Raw genomic sequence first — 19,303 nt, 5'->3', positions numbered from 1 at the left:
CTCGCAGGGAGTATGTAGGAGCATGCGCACATACCTCTCCGGCCAACCAATTAAGTGGGCAAGCAATCAAGGTTCGCTATTGGAGGAACTCAACCTATAGCAGAGCGCGGGTAATCGCCATTTCCGGAATGAATTCCGGCGCTTGGTGCGCGGATGGAATATGCGCAAGCGCATATCAATCAATGACTGAGCGATGTTAATTTCGACTGAATATCTGAAAACGTAATGACTGCCGCCTGACTTAGCCATCTCTCAGTCTTTTCTTTTCACAGTATTTCCTTATCTGTTCTTTTTGTGCAAATTTCCCTCCTAGATCTCTTCAAAATATTATTTCTTTCACTTCCAGCTCTGCCAGTTACCAAAATGGTCACCGCAGTGAAAAACCTCCAGTTTCCGCCCTAACTTCACAGAGCTGTGCGCGTGCGCTATGACCTATGGGCAGGGGGAGGACAGAGACGCTTCTGCGCCTGCGCCCAAGAACCTTGGTTGGCACTAAGAGGGTCCCTGGAATCTGAGAGAAGAATGTCTGCCCCGTTTGAGGAGCGAAGCGGGGTGGTGCCTTGTGGGACGCCCTGGGGCCAGTGGTACCAGACTCTAGAGGAGGTGTTTATCGAGGTCCAGGTGCCACCGGGCACGCGTGCTCAAGAGATCCAGTGCGTCCTGCAGAGTCGGCATGTGGAGCTAGCCGTGCGAGGCCGGGAGATCCTGAAGGTAGGGGCGGCCCTTCGTCCACATCGTGGGCCTCAGCCTCAAAGGACCCACCCCTGCGTCGGAGCCGAACCCTGTCTTGGGTCCCCGTTCCTTTCCCCGAGACCACGCCGTAGGACTTCATTGGCTTAAAGGCAGAGATTTCTTAATCGTTTCCAAAGGAAACTTTCCTCGAACCCTTTGTTATTTATTATTATTATTATTCCGCACGATAGTGGGTGACTTAATTTATCTGAGAGGGGTTTTAGGCCTAGGAAAGAGGAAGCTCTTTTTCCGGTAGACCTCGTCGTACTCCCTGAAACAAAGCTGTCAGATGCCCAGAGTTACCATGGGAACGTGTAGACTATGACTTGGAGGAATCTTGTGAATTCCTCACCTCTTTGTTCTCGAAAACTTCAAAGTCGACTGCAGTCCGCACTATATATGGGTAGAAGTTGAGAAAATCGGTTCTGGAGAAAACTTGTCACACTTAGAACAAGTATCATAGTCTCTAGAGCAGGAAGGAATCTCAGAAATCATCTAGTGCAACCCCTCCTTTTTACAGATGAGAAAATTGAGACCAAGGAAATCCACTTACTTGCCCCAAGTCATACAGGTATTGCAATAGGATCATAGACTTAGAACTGGAAAGGACTTTTTGGAAGTCATTTAATCTAATTCCCTTATTTTATGGCTAAGGACACTAAGATCAAGTGATTTTGCCCAAAGTAACAAGCAATATATGAGACAACCAGGATTTAAACCTAGGTCCTCTGAAACCAACCAAATCCAGTGCTCTTTCTGCTGTACTATGCTAAATCCTTTAAATAATAAACTGGAGTAAATTGAAAATACTCAGTTTTCAAAATTATTTCCCCCCACCTTTTCAGAAATATCTCTATATGTATCAAACACTCATGTACAGTGACTGGTGTCTTTTATTTTTATCATCACCTCTCTTCACATAACTAAGGACATCTTCCTGGGCCCTTCAGATCAAAAGTGGCAAATAGCAAGGATTCAGATTACAATATAATGAGGAAATATATAACAAAATAAACAAAAATGCAATAAAACATAGATAACATATGTGGTTTTCTTAATATGTAGCCAGAAGGGCTCTTTATGTAGCATTTGTTATGAGTTGGACACCATTTCATTGATCTAATCAGCTCTCTTGGGTTCAACTATCATCCAGATTGAAGTGACTCATATCTTTGGACAGCTCTATCTGGTTATGTCCCAAACATAATTTAATCTTCCATCCCCAACCACCTCCTCTAAACTTACTTTTTCTGTGAAGGGGTGTTATTTGAACTTGACTTAGACTCTAACATCTATACAGTACATTATATTTCTGTTCCTTTTCTTTTATTAATGAGAAAGGTACTTCATACAACACAAGACAGAGGACTCTTTTTCCCTGAAAAATAGTATTGTAATTCAATACATATGATGAAGTTAAATTTCTTCCTATTCCTGGATGTGTAAGACAGATCAACTATAATATCTTATCAGAACTTACTCTTTTGTTCAGCATCGAGCCATAGATTTTGTACACACTGGTTATTTAATGTTTATTGAATTGAATTTCACAAGGTATCTTTTTTTTTCACAAGGTATCTTTTTTTTTTAAATGCAAAAGGACCTTGAGCACTGCAACATAAAGGGAAATTTATACAAAATACACTGGATTATAACAACAATTTTGCAATTTCAGCCCTTTATGGATTCACATGGCTTCTAGAAAAGTTTCCTTATTTTAAAACCTTAGAAACTTACACTATTCTGGCTTCTTCATAAATGTCTTCTCACGTAAGAAGGCTCCTATTTTACATTTCTTAAAATATTATGTTTTTTGATGTAGCAAGTTAAAAAGGGATGAGGGATTGGTTGCTGTTCTTTTAGAAACATTTTTCATTTTATATAACAAAACTCTTTACAAATCTCATAACTAGACATATCTCTTTAATATCATTCTAATTATAGCTTTCCAAACAGACAACTGTTTATTAGTAAAGTTATTTTAGGAAAGGGAAAAGGGAAGCTTGGAGCATCCATTCACTTGTGTCTCAGTTAGAGAAGTTCTTTGAATTCAAGTCCCCATATTCTTCTCTTAAGGGATATTCAGACACTAGTTTCATAATTTTTAAGATAATTATACCTTTATAAAGAGTCTTTATATAGACTCTTTATAAACTCTCTGACGTGTTATAAGGCTTTACAGAGTCTTTATAGAGTCTTACTAGTTTTATGGCGTTGCCCAACATGTGACCTAAAAGTGTCTACCCATCTGTTGAAAAACAGAATGCTTTAGTTTTATAATTAGGATGATTCTTTATTGGTATGGTTTTACTTGGTTCCATCTATCTTATGTTAGGCATGGTTTTAAAAAACAGAGTTCAATCCCTCTGCAACAAGAGTTGTTAAAACCATAAATTTTCTTAAGAAAAGTTTTCTTATGTATAGGAATTAAGTAAATTGCTAAAAATTTGATGGCTTTTTAAAAAATAAGCACTTATGCTCCAATTGATCAGTGGATATTTTCTTCAGTGATGCAAATCCCAGTCCATCCACACTTGTCCCAAAATACTTGAGGCCCTTCTTAAATGTCCATCCAGTTTACTGTGAGTTTAATACTGTATTATGGTAGTACAGTTAGTCTGTCCCAATGGTATATAACTATCAATATGATGAGTCAACATCAGAAAATAAAGCAGTGTTTGGGGTTTGGTTTGGTTTGTTTTTATTTTGGTCCAGACTTGTCATTTCCTTGGTGCAGGAATCACCTAATAAAGAAATTCCCTCTACCATTGCAAATCTGCAATTGTTCTGAGACTTTACTCTTAGAGTTTACAAGAGATTAAGTGACTTACCCAGATTTACACAGCCAGGATATGAAAGATTTTGAACCCAGGTCTCCCTCACTTCAAAGCTGTCTCACTATCCATTATGCTATTCTGCCTCTCTGTGACAATACAGAAGTGTTGAAAAATTATGATATATATATATTAAATTACTAAAAAAAAAAATTTTCATTGATTTTTATATTCAGTGAATTGCAACGTTTTAGGGCAATCTTGCAAATTTCTCTTTTCAGGGCAAACTCTTTGATTCTACAATAGCTGATGAGGGAACGTGGACATTAGGTAAGGATATCTGCTACATTTGAAAACTCCATTTAGCATACTTTTGGCATATATTGTTTTTGGATCAGATACCCCCTTGACCCCTCTAAACTATATTACTTTGTCCTTATATCTTTAAAAACATAGCAGCTAAAGTTGGTTGAAAAATATTTCCCATGACAACCTGAAGGATTTTGAAAAGTTAAATACAATGATAAATTATAATTTCATAATTTGTAATTTTTCTTATAGAGGACAGAAAAATGGTCCGCATAGTTCTTACCAAGACAAAGAGAGATGCAGCAAATTGTTGGACCTCTCTCTTAGAAACCGAATATGCAGCTGACCCATGGGTACAGGACCAAATGCAAAGGAAACTTACCCTGGAGAGATTCCAAAAAGAAGTAAGTCACATGAATTTATGAATTCCTGTATTCAGCATGTGTTAAATCCACATAATAGCTGTACACATTGAGCCTTTATAGAAAGTCTTTGTTTTATTCATTTTAAATTTGTTCATTCATATACTACATCGCTCAGTAACCTCTCTTATAAAGTTCACTTATTCCAGATATGTCACTCAAGCAGATTTTGGTAGCAATCACTGACCTCAGATTATTCATTCTCTTTCTCCTGGAGTTCAGTACTAGGCTTGTAATATTACTCTTTCTTTCCATCCCAGTTCCTGTACTAATACTTGAAGACTTCAGCTTACATATTGATCTCTCAATAACTGTTGCTTCCTATCAGCCTCCTCAACTCCTATGATCTGCACCTTTGTTTCACCTCAGCCACACATAGACAAATTATCTCATCACCTCCTAAATCCATAATTTTTTCCCTTTTATCACCTCTTGTCTTTATAGTTTCTCTGTACCTCATTTTCCCTAAATATATTTTGAGAATTCACTGAAACACCCCCTCTCTCTGTTACTCCAGGTTATCCTCCTGTTTTGGTCTTAACTTTCCTCCCATGAAAATATTTTGACCTGTTTAACTTTACACTATGCTCAACCCTTGGTTCCCTTCTTCAACTGTTGTCTAGTCAATGTTCTTTCCTTTCCAAACTCCAGTCTTGAATTAGTCTCATCATCCACTACCTCTGCTTTTGCTTGCCTGGTTGCTGAATTCTGTTAGAGAAAGTCTTAAAACTGGGCCAGCTGGGTCCACTGCAAATCCGTTATCCAGTCTAAGTAGTTTTCTACAAATCCTTTTTCTTCTCTGATCAGATTTCTCTTACATTGCCCACATCAACTGTTCTAAATCTTCTGTTTTCTTTCAAACCCTTCATCATCGTCTTTCCTCCTCTTCTCAACATGAGTCTTTGACTCTTTTTGTGGAAAAAATTTAGGCCATTCTTAACAAATGTCTTCTCCAATTACAAAATCTCATATAACCTCAGCGTCATCTTCCATCCTTGCAGTTGCTATAGTCTCAGAGAATGAGGTAGTCCTTCTCCTTTCCAGTGTAAACATGTACTCTATCTCTTCCATTCTCTTCTGGTACTTTGTCCCTTTCTTACCCTGTTCTGTTTCTTAATTTTCAACTTCTCATACACTGGCTCCTCAGCTGTCCTGCCTTCTAAGGCTTAGTACTAGGCCCTGTTCTCTTCTCTTTATAATCTCTCTTGATGATCTCATTAGTTGTCATAGGTTCTAATATCATTTCTGTGCGGGTTACTCCTAAATCTACATCTCTAGGCTGCTACACTAGCAGCCTGATGCACTTCTGCACTTCCTTGTCCTATGGGCAAATCAAATTTGGCATTTCCCAACCAATTTCATTTCCTTTCCCTTTAAACTGATACCTTACAACTTCCCTGTTTTTGTCTGAGGTACCTTTATCATCCTGTAAGGTCATACAGTTTACCTCAGTTATCTTCTACTCTTTACTTTCCTGTCTATTCTGTTACCAAGTCTTGTCACCTCCCCATCTTTCATGTGTCCCCTTTATTCTGTTCTAAACCAGAGCCACACTTTCACATCCGTATTGCTTTTCACCTGGACTGTTGCAGAGACTTCCTAATTGGTCTTTCTTCCTCTAGTCTTATATTCCATACAGCTGACTTAAAGCACATTTCTGACCATGTCATTCCCCTGCTCAAGAAGCTCCAAGTGGCTCCCTGTTCCCTCTGGGTTCAAATGGACTCCATTGTTTGGCATTTAAAGGGCTTTACCATTATTCCTGTTCACAGACTCTATGGTCTTGCCAAACTGGTCTATATGCTTTACCATAACCAAAATTCTATTTTCCCTTCCTCTCCCTTTCAGAAATCCTTCCCCTTTCAAAGCTCAATTCAAGTGCTGCCTCCTAGATGGTGACTTTCTGTATCCCCTCCACCTTATGTCCCTTCCCCCAATTACTTTGTGTTAGTTTTGCATATATTTTGTATCTATTCTACATGTATATGTGTCTGGTATATAAATGCATAACAAATGCTTGTTGATCACTTTCATACCTGGTCCGATTCTTCCCTGTCCTTTAAAAACCTTCAGTTGATATTACCATCCTTTAAGGCTGACCTTTATCACTATTCTTTCACAAACTCTCAGAAATATTTACACTCACTGTTTTCAGAACTGGATAACATGGCTTCCATCTCTGCATACCCAATCAAAATGTCTAAGATTATCAGTGAGCCCTTTATTGCTAAATCCGGTGGCTTTTTCTCAGTCTACCTGGTGGAGATTCTCTTTCTGTGTGTTCATGACATTCGTTCTTGTTGGTTGTTATTTATCAGACCAATCTTTTTCAGTCTTCTTTCCAGGATCATCATCCATGGCCCTAACCCTTGTCTCCCCATTTTCTTGGTAATCTCCTTAAGTCCCTTGGGTTCAACTCATCTCTATCCAGGTGACCACCCAAATCTATGACCCAACCTTCCTCTCTCTCTAACTCAAAAATACTTCAGTGACTTCCCATTGCCTCTAATGAAATAAAAATTGTTTTTGGCATTTAAAGTTCATGTTTTGTTCCAGGCAATCTTTAGGCTAATTACATGTTACTTTCTCCTATATCCTACCTTCCAACCAAACTTACTTATCTGCTATTTGTTACTTGTCTGCATCACTTGCATCTCCTTGCCTCCATGCCATTTCCATTTGCTTGAAATAGTCTCCCTTTACTTCCTCCTTCGAATCATAAAGGGTTCCCTTCAAATTTCAGGTAAAGTACTACTTCTTCTAACACTCCTTTTCTGCCACCCCCCAATGAAGTCACACTTTATTCGTATTTTGTATTTAATATGAACATGTTAATCCAGGTAGTAAAATGTAAGTGCCTTGAGAATAAATACTGATGCACTTTTGCTTAGCAGTTTCTGGCTCATTCTTCACTTAAATGTACATATTGTTGTACGTAAACTTTATATAAGAGATGTAAATTTAGTAATCTCTTTCCTCCTTTCAGAACCCTGGTTTTGACTTCAGTGGAGCAGAAATCTCAGGAAACTACAGTAAAGGTGGACCAGATTTTTCTAGTCTTGAAAAATAAGAACTGCCATTTTAACTATGTTCCATGGACCCTAGAAGATGTTGCCAATGTAAAAGGATTGGATTATGTGATTGAAGAAAATTTGCCTACACAACTGAATGAGAATTGTAAAAACAAAAACACATTTAAATATGACTTCAAAGAATGCATTCAAAATGTAGTTTACATAGAAAACATTCTTAATTTCAATGGAAAACTTTTCTGGAGAAATGGTCTTTTTTTGGACTTACTTTGCTCAACAGGACATTTTAAACAGATCTTGAACTCATTAATTTGTTAAGCAGTGGGCCATAATCATGCAAAGCTCGTGTGCCTTCAGAGGAAATTGTTTTTCTTTGGAAAACTGTAATTCAGAATAACTGTAATTCAGAATAACTGTCAATAAAGCTTTCTAATTCCAAAAATGGGATAGGTGTTACCCACCGATTTTAGAGTACCAAAGTGAAACGATTCACCTTGGTGAATGAAAGTCCAATAATGATGAAAAAATAAAATCTGATTCTTAAACTGGTATAATCCTATGAAACACAGTTCTGTTTCAGTTTCAGACTAGTTAAATGCCTTTTTCTTTTCTGGGCATTAGGGAAGAGGGAGATAAAAAAGTGAAATTAGCAAAAAATGTAGTTTAAAGACTTCATGTTAAAGAAAGTATTTTTCTTATGAACCTAAATGTAACCCAATAAACAATTTTAACAATCATTAGTTGCCTATGGTTCATCATAGCAATCTATGACAGGATCATTAGGGGTAAAAGTTACTTTGTGTAAGCCAAGAACAGTGTCATTTTGTTGTACCAAGTCACTATTTTATGAAAATCAAGAGTGCTGATATTTCTTTCTAGTTTTATATAAAACCAAGTATTTGGATGTAACTGTGATTGTTTGGGAAACAAATTAAAAGATGAATGGAAGGCAAGGACAATTTCTAGTCCTTCAAACCTCCAATCTCTAGATTGCTGAGCAAGTAGAAGGACTGAGGCCTAATACTTTTATTATCCACTACAGATTACTAAATGATCTACAACCCAAGAAGACAAATTTTCTTGGCAGTGAAGACGTTAGAAGTGGCCAGTACGGAAAGCCAAATTCCAGGTTGTCTGGGTCTCTATATTTCACCTAAAGCAAGTTCTTAACCTGGGGATATTTTTCATATAGTTATAGTTATATTGATTTCCTTTGTAATTTTAAAGATTTTATACATTTGAAATTTTTCTTTTCCAAGGGTTCATAGGCTTCATTGGATTGCTAAAGCACTACTCGTGATATGAAAAAAGATTAAGAGCCCCTGACTTCCATTGTTGAGCTAGGTTACATGATTTTAAACGAACTCCAGAGTTTAACTACACTTTTCTTGTCAACAAGCGTTTGAAGAGTTGTCACAGACTTTTACTTCTTCAAAGGTCAGAAGTAGGAACGCTAAGGTACAAATAGCAGAATGGTATATTTTATCTTGTAAAAAAAAAAACAAAAAACAAAAAAACTTCATACCAGAGCTCTCCAAAAGTTAAAAGGGTACTTCATTTTGGGTCACCTTCTCTGGAGGTCTTTTTAAAAGCAGGGGATGTAAAAGAGATTCTTCAAATATAAATTGGACTTAATTACTTCTGAGGTCCTTTCTATTCTAAAACTCATTGTGTTAGTACCTGTAGTGACAGTCTCATAGAGCTTGAAATAGCAGTCAAGACTCCAAATTCCCAGGTCAACGCTCTTTCATCTATACCAGGTACCAGAACCTAGTAGAAATTGTTTGCTTTATCTTCTTGTTGTTAGGATATACCCAATTGTGAGTTTTGAGATAATTTTAGTCATGTACAAACACATTCCAGACAATACATTTCAATAATTTTATTGAAAGGTCACTTTCTTAGTACCCCAACATAGTGGTACTTTGTTTAGGTTACTTCAGCCAACTTAAGTTTGCATTGATGAATTCGAAAGGAAATTCTTCAATGAATCAGGTGTTTAGGAGTAATTGAAGAGTGCATCTGCAAAATGCTTTACAAAATGAAGCATAAGACATACGAGACATACTGTGGTTCTTTGGCTTATTTATCTTTAAAAGGGAAGTTTTCTCCCCACAACATGATGTCATCAAAGGGAAATTTGAACTGGTTATAGCTATTGTGGAAGTTAAGCTATATACTGCACTGATTAACTACATGCTTTCCCAACCCTAATATGTCAATTTAGATTCATTAACCTACAACCAGCCTCAAGTGCTCCTCCTACTACATAACTGAAATTCAATTAAACTGCTGCATACTTGAATCTGGATAGACAAGTCACCGTAATCTAAACTGACTTGTTACAGGAGCATTGTGACAACAGCATACCCTATATGTATTGCTTTAAATACAAAGCTCAATACTAAGGGTCCAACCATAATCCTTATTTAAAAGCTCTAGAGTGTTAGCATTAGCATATATTATGTTAGAAGGGCACAGCTAAGGTTTCGGATTGATAGACTATAAGTTGCTTGAATAAGAGAAATTAATTTTCTTCTAAGGGGCTAGATATTGAGATAAAAATCATTCTGTATAAAACTTTGCATAACGTATCACTTGTTCCCTAGGATAATGTTGAAGATCACTTAAATTTAACATCTGTCTACAACTTAAATAGAATTTTATAATCAAATTTAAATGAAAAAAATATGCCAAACAAAAATAAATCTTTAGAATTATTGGATTATCTAGTTGTATAAGGCTTCAACAAGGTTGTTTATACTGCCTCAAAGACTAGTAACCCTGACTATACTAAAGTGCATCATACCATTTTTCCTAAGTTGATCTGTTTTGATATGAACTTGCATCACAATTCAAATAATATCAATTAAAATCAATCACACCTTGCCATCAATACTACTTATAATCAGTATATTGATCCAGATACTACTAGATTGGATCAATATTAACTGTCAATTCACAGTATAAGTCTCCCATCCTTATTCTACATTAGGGTTTCACATTTGAGTTTTAGTTTTTATAAACATGCTTCAAAAGATCATAATTTAGTCCTGAACACATTTCCAACTGCAGCACACATAATCAATTTCCAACTATAGCCTGTTTTCCCCTCAAGTCTGAAAACATCAATGCTAAACCTAATTGCTATGTTTCAGGCTTCACAGCTTAAATCCATTCTGATATTGGAGTTCACAATTCTGATGTGAAATAAGTCTTCAAAATACTTGAATTTCTTCACCATAACAATCCTATTGAGACAAAGGAAATAAGCTATTAGAAGCCTACAAAAGTACATGGCATGTGATAAATTTTAAAATGACTCATTCACATCTAAAGTTTTAGAATCACAAATCATTTCAAGAACTTTAATGATGGAATGATTTTTTTTTAATTTGAAAAAAAAAAACTTTTCTACACCTGTTATAAATATAAAATTTAAGGAAGTGGGGAAAAAAAGATGACTTTTTAATGAAAAATGTTTAAAATTTTAGGTAGGCAGTATACGTAAAGTTTGTATTCTTTGCGTATAGCATATTATATCAGGATTATGTATTATAGTTTGTTTTTTTTTTGTTGGTGACACCTCCCAATTTTCTAGGGGTTTAATGAAACTCACAAAACACTGTAAAAACAGATTCACTTTGATTTTTTTTTTTTTTTAACACAGGTTAAAAAGAATTTGATGGGGAGGGTGAAAGGGGAAGAGGTATTGTAGGAGGTAAAATCCCCAAATCTCCTATTCTTATAATGGATCTTTTTTCTCCTGAGTATCAAATTAAGATTAGTATAAAGCAAATAAGATCTGTAGAGTGAACAGATTATGAACCGCACCCCCGCAAGGATACAGACTTTTTGAAAAGCTTTCAGAGGGAAGACCCTTCAATGCAGAGCTTTGAATTACATTGGAGTTAAATGCATGTATATATAGAGAAAGAAACAATTAAAAGTATGCTACTCAGACATGTTTCACAAGTGAATATTGTAAATAATTTCCATCTTAAAATGAGTAATTATTTTGATGGTAATTTTAATTCACTATGGTTTTGTTCACGCTTAGGATTCAAGATTTTTTGAAGAATTGTTTTCTTAAATTTGTCTTTTGTATAAAATCTGAGGAAGGCTAATCCCACTGATCCCATGTCTAAATGCAAAGCCTTAGGTACATCAATAATATTGAAAAAAAACCCCAAATTCCTGTATAGCAGTGCCTTGCACATAGCAGACATGATAGCTTTAAAAGGTCAATGTCCCCTTAGCTTTCTCAGTCTAATGTCATTTATAAGGTTTCTACAATGATATATGAATATTTAATACAATGAAAATTAGTATTTAACCCCTAAGGGGAAAAGTTATGGCACTAATAGATTCTAATTGCAAAAATAATTTAGAGGCAAATTACCTATTAAGACCCAGTTTCAGGGATTGTTGGAAGATGAGCGATTTTGTAATAACTATGCTTCAACTGACGTGCAGTACGCCCAGACACAATCCACTTCAACTTCTGAACATTTGGTTTGGAACACTTGTTTGATGAGTATTCGGTTAGGCACTTTGCTACAAGTTCCTGCCAGAAGGTCAGATCTCTGCAATTTATCTGCATGAAAACATTTCAAATATTGCTGAAATTAATAATATCATGTATCTTCCTTATCTGAAAAAAAGGATCTACTTAAATATACAACATTTCGTTTTTGCTTTAGGAGATATATTTACAAATGGTCAGCTATTATAGGATTTGAGCAAATGACAAATACATACCTTGGAATGTTTCTGAAGACATTCTACTCCTTCCGTCAATTCTATAAATTTCTGTGCTTGAATCTCCAGTGCAATTATAGACAATGCCAATACAGAAGGCTAAATGAGATAAAATTTGTAATAAGTATTACATGTAAAAATAGGGTTATATATCAGTAGATTTAGTCTTTAAGTATTTACCTTTGCTTTAGAAAACATAATCCTACAGTGGCATGCCTTAAGCTGAGCTTCCAGTCTTTCAAAACTCAAGTTCTTTCTCCTTCAAGAGAAGAAATAAAAGTAAAATTATCTGCATAAAATCCACTGTCAAATCAAAAGACAAAACCTTCAGAAAATTATCATAAACTTTTAGTCACAGCAAGAAAATGAAGTTTAAAACTGAATTTGCTTCCTTTAAAATAATGCTATTCAATCAAAGCTATCAATAACCGTATGAAAAAATTCTCTATTAATTGGAGAAATGCAAATTAAAACAATTCTGCAGTACAATCTCATTATTGTTAGATTAGCTAACAGGACAAAAAAGGTAAGTGAAAAATGTTGGTGCAACTGTAAACTGATTCAACCATTCTGTAGAGCAATTTGGAATTATGTCCAAAGGGATATAAAACCATATGTACCTTTTTACCTAGCAATACCACTACTAGGTCTGTATCCCCAAACAGATTTAAAAAAAAAGGTACAGGACCTATATGCACAAAAATATTTATAGCAGCTCTTTTCTGGGGGCAAAGAATTAGAAACTGAGGGGATGCCCATCACCTGGGGGAATGGCTGAACAAGTTGTGGTATATGATTATGATGGAATACTATTGTACTATAAGAAATGATGAGCAGGATGCTCTCAGAAAAACCTGAAAAGACTTGCATGGGCAGATGCAAAGTGAAATGTACTATGTACAAAGTAACAAGCAATATCGTAAGATGACTAGGTGTAAATGATTTAGCTATTTTCAGCAATACAATGATCCAAGACAACTGAAAAACTTATGATGAAAAACTCTGTCCCCATCCCCAGAGAAAGAACTGATGATGTCTGTATATAGATTGAAGCACTTTTTTTTTTTACTTTATCTTTCTTGAGGCTTTTTTTTTTGTTAACATGACTATTATGAATTAAAAAAAAAAATAATGCTATTCAGTTCTAGTGACATTTCTGAATATGTCCAAAAACAAAGAAACCTTGACTACTAATGCCTAACATTAGTCAAATGAAGCATCATCGTGCCACAAAAACCAAAATTATCTTTTTTAACTCTTTAAAAATGCTATGGGTGACAATTAGGTGACAATTGAAGTTCTTTTTCTCTGATTTGTGAAAGATTGTAAACTGGTAGTTTAGTCTGGGGCTGGAAAATTTGATGATGCACAAGCTCTTTGGTCAAAGGACCCAAAGATTATCCACCAATGTCTTACAGGGAGGCATTAACTACATATCTAAACATTTGATTTTTTTAAATGGATGCTACTGAGGCAGAAGGCTGAAATAGTTTTTCATTAATTGTCTTTTCAGTATTAAAATATCTAAATGATTAAAATTATTCCATAATATTAATGACCAGCATGTGGAAACTGTACCACTGTATTTTGTAAAACTACTTTAAAAATACAAATTACATACCTTTCAAATGATAAGTTTTCATGAATAAGTGAATAATAGAGCTGTAGAAACTGAAAGGCAGTAGTAGCTTTGACTTTCCAACACACCTTCTCTAACACAATCTTTTCCATTCTCATCAGATCAGAAACTGTGAATTTGTATTGACTTATTCGTATCAAATCAGTGGCTAATGGGACATTTCTCTCTTCCTCTGTCGATTTCACAGCCAGATAGAAGCAACTTAATCCCACACATCCAAGATGTTTGGGCTGTACCTACAAAACAAACAACCCAAAATATTGACGTTCCATATTTAAATGAAGAATCAACTTAAAATGTTGAGTCTCCATGATTTTTAAATCAAACACATATCAACATTTCTAAGCAACTTTCTTCATTTTTATTATGATCCTTCTTTATAGACAAATTGGATTCAGCCTCCATATGGCAAATACTTAGGCTATTTTTTATAACTGTAAATGATAAATTTGAACAGTTTCATTCATACTCATCTGCCTGCATTCTCATCTCTCACCTGGATTTTTAGATTATTTATTTTCTAGGAGAAAGGGTATAATCTATGACTATGGAACACAAATGACTTGCCCATTAAGGACTATAAACAAAATTAATAAGGGAAGGAAGCATTCTGTGCACAGTAAGCTTCTAATCACAGAAATATGCTTTCCCTACATAAAGCATTATTAATGAAAATGTTTTCTGGTCAACCCTTAAATAATAATTTAATATTATAATAATATTAATAAGTAATAATAGTTGGACCACAATTATTAAGCTTTGTCTTTCCTAAAGAACATTATTTTTACACCTGGAAGAAAGGTACTATCCCATTCTAAGCACTTGATTCTCAAATCAATCCAGCTAGGTTTAAATTTTCTAGAAAGTATTTTTTAGTAATTTAGATTACTGAAGTATATTCTTCAATTTACACAACTATGAAGTTTGTGATACCACAAATACAATATAGTAATACTTATGAACAAGAGCAATCACACGTTATTCCCAGTCTATGTCAGGTGAAATCCTACCTATCTTTCAAAGTTTAAGTGATCCCCCAGACTCAATTTGACGGCTCCCTCTTCTGAATATCAATTATTTCATACCTATGGCATTTTACCCCCAGCCTTATTATTTGTGAGGCTCACATTAAACTCTTGGTCAGCTTTGTATCTTTTGTAACTTACAGCAAATAATAATTTGTTGAGTAACATGCCAATCTTTAAAAAATGCATTCTGGGCTACGTGTTGAAAAGCTAGCAGATTAGTTATTTTCATTTTTCTGGGGTAGGCAGAAATTACACAAATGAGGACTCTTAATAAACAAGTCTTTTTACTTAATTGCATACAGATGGAAGGAGGCAATGTGGTACACTAAAGAGTCTAGAGTCAAAAGACCTGGGTTCAAAACCTATCTGTGATTCTACTTGTGTGATACCGATTTTTGCATCTGTAAAATAAGAGGATTTAACTAGATGGTTTTTGAGGCCTTTTCTAGAACTATGATCCTGTGAATCTGCCCAGTCATCAAGAATAGGACTATCATCCCTCATGGCTAAAATGGTTCATAAAGACAGGAAATCTTTAAGGAGGCTGAAGTGGAACCACCTAGAATATTGAATATTCATGGGTCACCCCAAATTCTTATTTTCAATCTTGTAATCTGTCCCCCAAAATGTTTATATTTTAACAATAACATAAAGTGAAGTCAAATACCCAGTAGTCTTGCCTTATCCAACAGTAGTTCTGTTAAAATGTAGAAATGTGTTATTCAGAAAATTCTAAAGTTAATATTAAAGTTCTAAATTTTTGTGCAAATTTATATTAATAATTATGGGTCACCTCTTTCTTTTGTAAATAATACTAGTGAACAGTATAACAGTGTTTTAAAAGGATGATGAAAAAAGGTCAAGTTTATACAGTTTAGTTTGTATATATTTTATATCATTACACATACACACACACACACACACATATATATATATAAATGGAGGAGACTAACATGTCCATTCTCCCACTGGAATGTAAACTACTTAAATGCAGGGGCTAAAGTTTTGTCTTTGTCTCTGTCTCCCCAGTCTAGTTTAGCACCTAAGAGATACTTTAAAAAATGCTAGTCGAATGGATCCTGGTCATGAATCAACTCAACGTTTCATCTCAGATACCCCGAATCAAGTAGCATTCAGTATGAGATACTTTAAAAACATACCTTCATTTTGGATAGAAATCTGTCCAGTAAATTCACAGCTAGAGAAAAAGTCTCTGTGTCAAAGCCAAAGAACTGAGTTAGGCTAAGAAGGTCTTTCACTTCGAAGTCCCTCAGTCTTGCTGTCATCCGAAGGCCATTATCATGAGCAGATTCAATTAGTCTCAAGCCACAGACCTTTGGCTGACATCTGGACTCCTGTTCCAACAGAACATTCAGCTGGTGCAGCAGTTTCTGAGCTTCAGTCGTTACCAGTGCCTCTATCATCTATATATAGTGCAAGACCGAGCAAGAAGCGGTAAGACAAGAGGTCAGAAAAGGGAGTGGGGGCGGGGTAGCCCTTTCCTTGGTAAGGCTATGGCTCCGGACTTCTCCCCAGAGACGTTTACTTGGGATGAGAATGGTTGATATCCTCGAGGGAGCAACGCAGAAAATCGAGAAACCCTGAAAGCCTTTCAAATCCGCTTCCTTTTATTCCCACCCACCCCATTAACAGCCGCGGGGGGCGGAGCGAGACACGTGTGCGGGGTGGGGAACGCCTCCACTTCCACCTGGCGCAGACATGTCTAGGCTAGTGCTTCCCCCGAGGCTCCTCCGGGGGAGGGGGTGACGGGGGAGGCGGGGGCCGGAGGGGGAAGAGAAAGGGAAGGGGGGTAAACGGGAGGAAACTAGAGGAGTGGGGCTGGATTGGGGATAGGGACTGCGGGGAAGGTGGAATAGAGACAGAGGACGGAAATCTGGGGAGAAAACAGGGAACTTTGGGGGAAGAGACAGGGCTGCGGGGCAAGAAACAAGGTCGGGGGTAACAACAAAGGCCTAGGGGCGGAGACGGAAAGAAATCCTGACTTGCAGGTGGTGAAAAAGGGAACTTGGGGTGACAAAGCCAGAGACTCAGGGAAGAGAACTGGAACTGGGGTATCGGGGGAGGGAATGGGCGTCGCTGTATCTGGTGAACATCCCACATTCAGAGCCTCCTCACTCCCCGCCTCAGCCCCGACAATCCCCCGCCCCAAGGTGCCAAAGGCCCCCCAGCCCAACCCACTCCGCCCCACCAAAGCCAAAAACCTTCCAACTGCTCCAACCGCCCGCTGCCAACGACCCGGGCCGCCCGACCCTCACCTTGAGCTCCTCGCGGCAGCTCTTCCTCGGTAGCAGGCCTCCCCCCCGGGGCCTGTCCTCTCCTCACCCTGAAAAATTAGTCCAAACGTCCCGGACGACGCGGGAACTATATAAGGGAGAGGAGAGGGGCCCGGGGGGGAGATAATGGAGGGGGCTCACGGGGCAGCGGCTCCAGCGAGCTGAGAAGGATACCAGCCCCAGTCCGCGGAGCGCTGAGGCAGCGGGGCAGGGCCGGCCCAGCTATATATAGGAAGGAGGGGCTTTCCTCTGGGTCCTCTGAATCTTAGCGCTGATTGGCGCTCCTCGTCCCGCGGGACGGTAAAGGTTGGGTCTGGACTAGCCTAGAGTGGAAATTAGGGAGAGGGGGCGGGAAGAAGAAAAAATCAACCAATCACAGCGCCGATTCCTTCAGCTTTAGATCAAGTTTCCTACTGGCTGAAACTGAGCTCCCTCCCACCGAAAGCCACACGTCCCTAGGGACTAAATATGGAGAGGGGTGGAGCTAAGAACCGCACCCACAAGCCCCTCCCCTCGATGTGGTCCCAGAATTCGGCCTTGATTGGTTGAATCTAGTTCCAGAATTTACTGGAAGTTTCCTTTAAGGGAAAAATTTTAGCCCTGAGCTATTCTAATTCACTAATTCAATAGTTGGTGCTAGAAGTGGTTATTTTGGGTTTTTATTTTTCACCCCCAAAAATTCAGTAACTTTACCCTTGATTTTAATACTGTAGTGAAGGAATGTAAGGAAAGTCTGTAATTAACGAATGGGGCAGCTAGGTGCCATAGTGGATAGAGTTCTGGGCTTGGAATCAGGAAGACTCATTTTCCTAAGTTCAAATCTGGCTTCAGAGACTTACTAGCTGTATGACCCTGGACAAGTCACTTACTCTGTTTGCTTCATTTGTAAAATGAACTGGAGAAAAATGGCAAATCACTCCAGAATCTTTGCCAAGAAAACCCCAAATGGAGTCACTCTGAGTAAGATAAGACTGAACTGAATGAGTGGATGAATGAATGAATGCTTAAAGCATTTATTAAGTCCTTACTATGTAGCAAGCACTGTGCTAAGGCCTGGGGATATAAATAGAAAAGCTAAACAGCCTCTGCTCTCAAAATAATTCAGATGAGGAAATACTATATTTGTAAAAGGAGTCAATTGTGGGTAGGATAGAAAGTCCTGGTAGTCTTTAGGATACACCAGGTGGATGACATAGCCCTCAAATTCTTAATGTTCAGCTGAAGGTAAGATGGCAATGCCTGCAGCCTGGACCTTTCAAAACCAGGGCTTATGGTTAAAGCCCACTGGTCTGCTTTCTTACTTGAAGTAGTAGTAACTGGTGACTCTCTGCTCTTCAAAGCTATGTAAGAAATAAATCAAAACCATGAGTTGAAGAATAAATTGTCTTTAATTGAGATAACAGGGTAGCAAGCTTGCCACCCATGAAAAAGAGTAGGAATGTAAGGATATTACTGAAATTCTGGTATTACAAGGATCATTTAAGGGAGTGGCAATCCATATTACATTTGGTATTAAAAATTTCTGTCATTGTATTAACAATTATATAAAAAGTCCTCAGTGCTGGATCAGCTTGTGTAATTATCCATGTCCTTTTGAAAGTTTACCCCAGGGGGTCCACCCAATGTTATGGGGGCTATCCTCTTTTTCTCCCCACATTGACAAGTATCAGTAAAGCATTTTGGCCATCTACTTGTCCTCCCTCATTCTTACCTTGTTATTACTATATGACTAAGATTTCATATAATTTTTTGGTGACATCCTTTGTCTTTAAAGTTCCTTATTGATGATATGTTACTTTCACAAGATCAACCTTTCAATTTCTCTTTAGATGCCCATATTTAGTTTCTAGGCAATGGTGTTCTAGGTTTCACTGACATACAGCAAGACTGATGAAAGGTTATACTGAAAAGATGAGCCTTTACTGTCATGAGAAGCTTAGGTTCAGTAAAAGTACTTTTCAATTCCCTAAATGTAATCCAGACCACTTTCTTCTTCCTTTTCAACTCTGGGGCTCATTGTCCATCATCTTGTCTGTCCCCTGCATATATAATATTGAACAAGCTCAATTTCAGTGGACAAGTGTCTATATAGGTGTATACTGAAACCTGGGCAATAGATAGTCTTCATTCCTTTGGTGTTTCTTTTATAAATAAACATGCCAATCTACATTAAGTGATCACAGATCTCTTCTGAGAGGCTCTTCAGTGTTTTAGGGCTTAATGTAATTCATACAATGTCCTTCATAAACAGAGTATCTGTTAGTCCTCACTATTAATTGTCTGTGTTGCCTTCCACAACTTTTACTTGTATC

At 37.2% G+C, this 19,303-nt stretch overlaps 2 protein-coding genes across 2 annotated transcripts; one reads left to right on the top strand and one right to left on the bottom strand.

The window, feature by feature from the left end:
• The first annotated feature begins 87 nt into the window (after positions 1 to 87).
• On the top strand, positions 88 to 8,006 carry NUDCD2 (NudC domain containing 2). The gene is made up of 4 exons (XM_072630905.1): positions 88 to 711; positions 3,788 to 3,836; positions 4,068 to 4,219; positions 7,224 to 8,006. Exons 1-4 carry the CDS (start codon positions 523 to 525, stop codon positions 7,305 to 7,307), a joined length of 474 nt encoding a protein of 157 aa, XP_072487006.1. The 5' UTR covers positions 88 to 522; the 3' UTR covers positions 7,308 to 8,006.
• A 1,130-nt stretch (positions 8,007 to 9,136) lies between these two features.
• CCNG1 (cyclin G1) lies at positions 9,137 to 17,219 on the bottom strand. The gene is made up of 7 exons (XM_072630904.1): positions 16,974 to 17,219; positions 15,858 to 16,121; positions 13,652 to 13,905; positions 12,211 to 12,289; positions 12,031 to 12,129; positions 11,672 to 11,866; positions 9,137 to 10,520 (listed from the first exon to the last, which is right to left on the bottom strand). Exons 2-6 carry the CDS (start codon positions 16,119 to 16,121, stop codon positions 11,675 to 11,677), a joined length of 888 nt encoding a protein of 295 aa, XP_072487005.1. The 5' UTR covers positions 16,974 to 17,219; the 3' UTR covers positions 9,137 to 10,520; positions 11,672 to 11,674.
• Between the last annotated feature and the right edge of the window lie 2,084 nt (positions 17,220 to 19,303).

Source organism: Notamacropus eugenii, chromosome 1, assembly GCF_028372415.1.
Source record: "Notamacropus eugenii isolate mMacEug1 chromosome 1, mMacEug1.pri_v2, whole genome shotgun sequence".
NCBI lineage: Eukaryota > Metazoa > Chordata > Mammalia > Diprotodontia > Macropodidae > Notamacropus > Notamacropus eugenii.
This window is presented reverse-complemented; position numbering and strand designations above follow the sequence as displayed.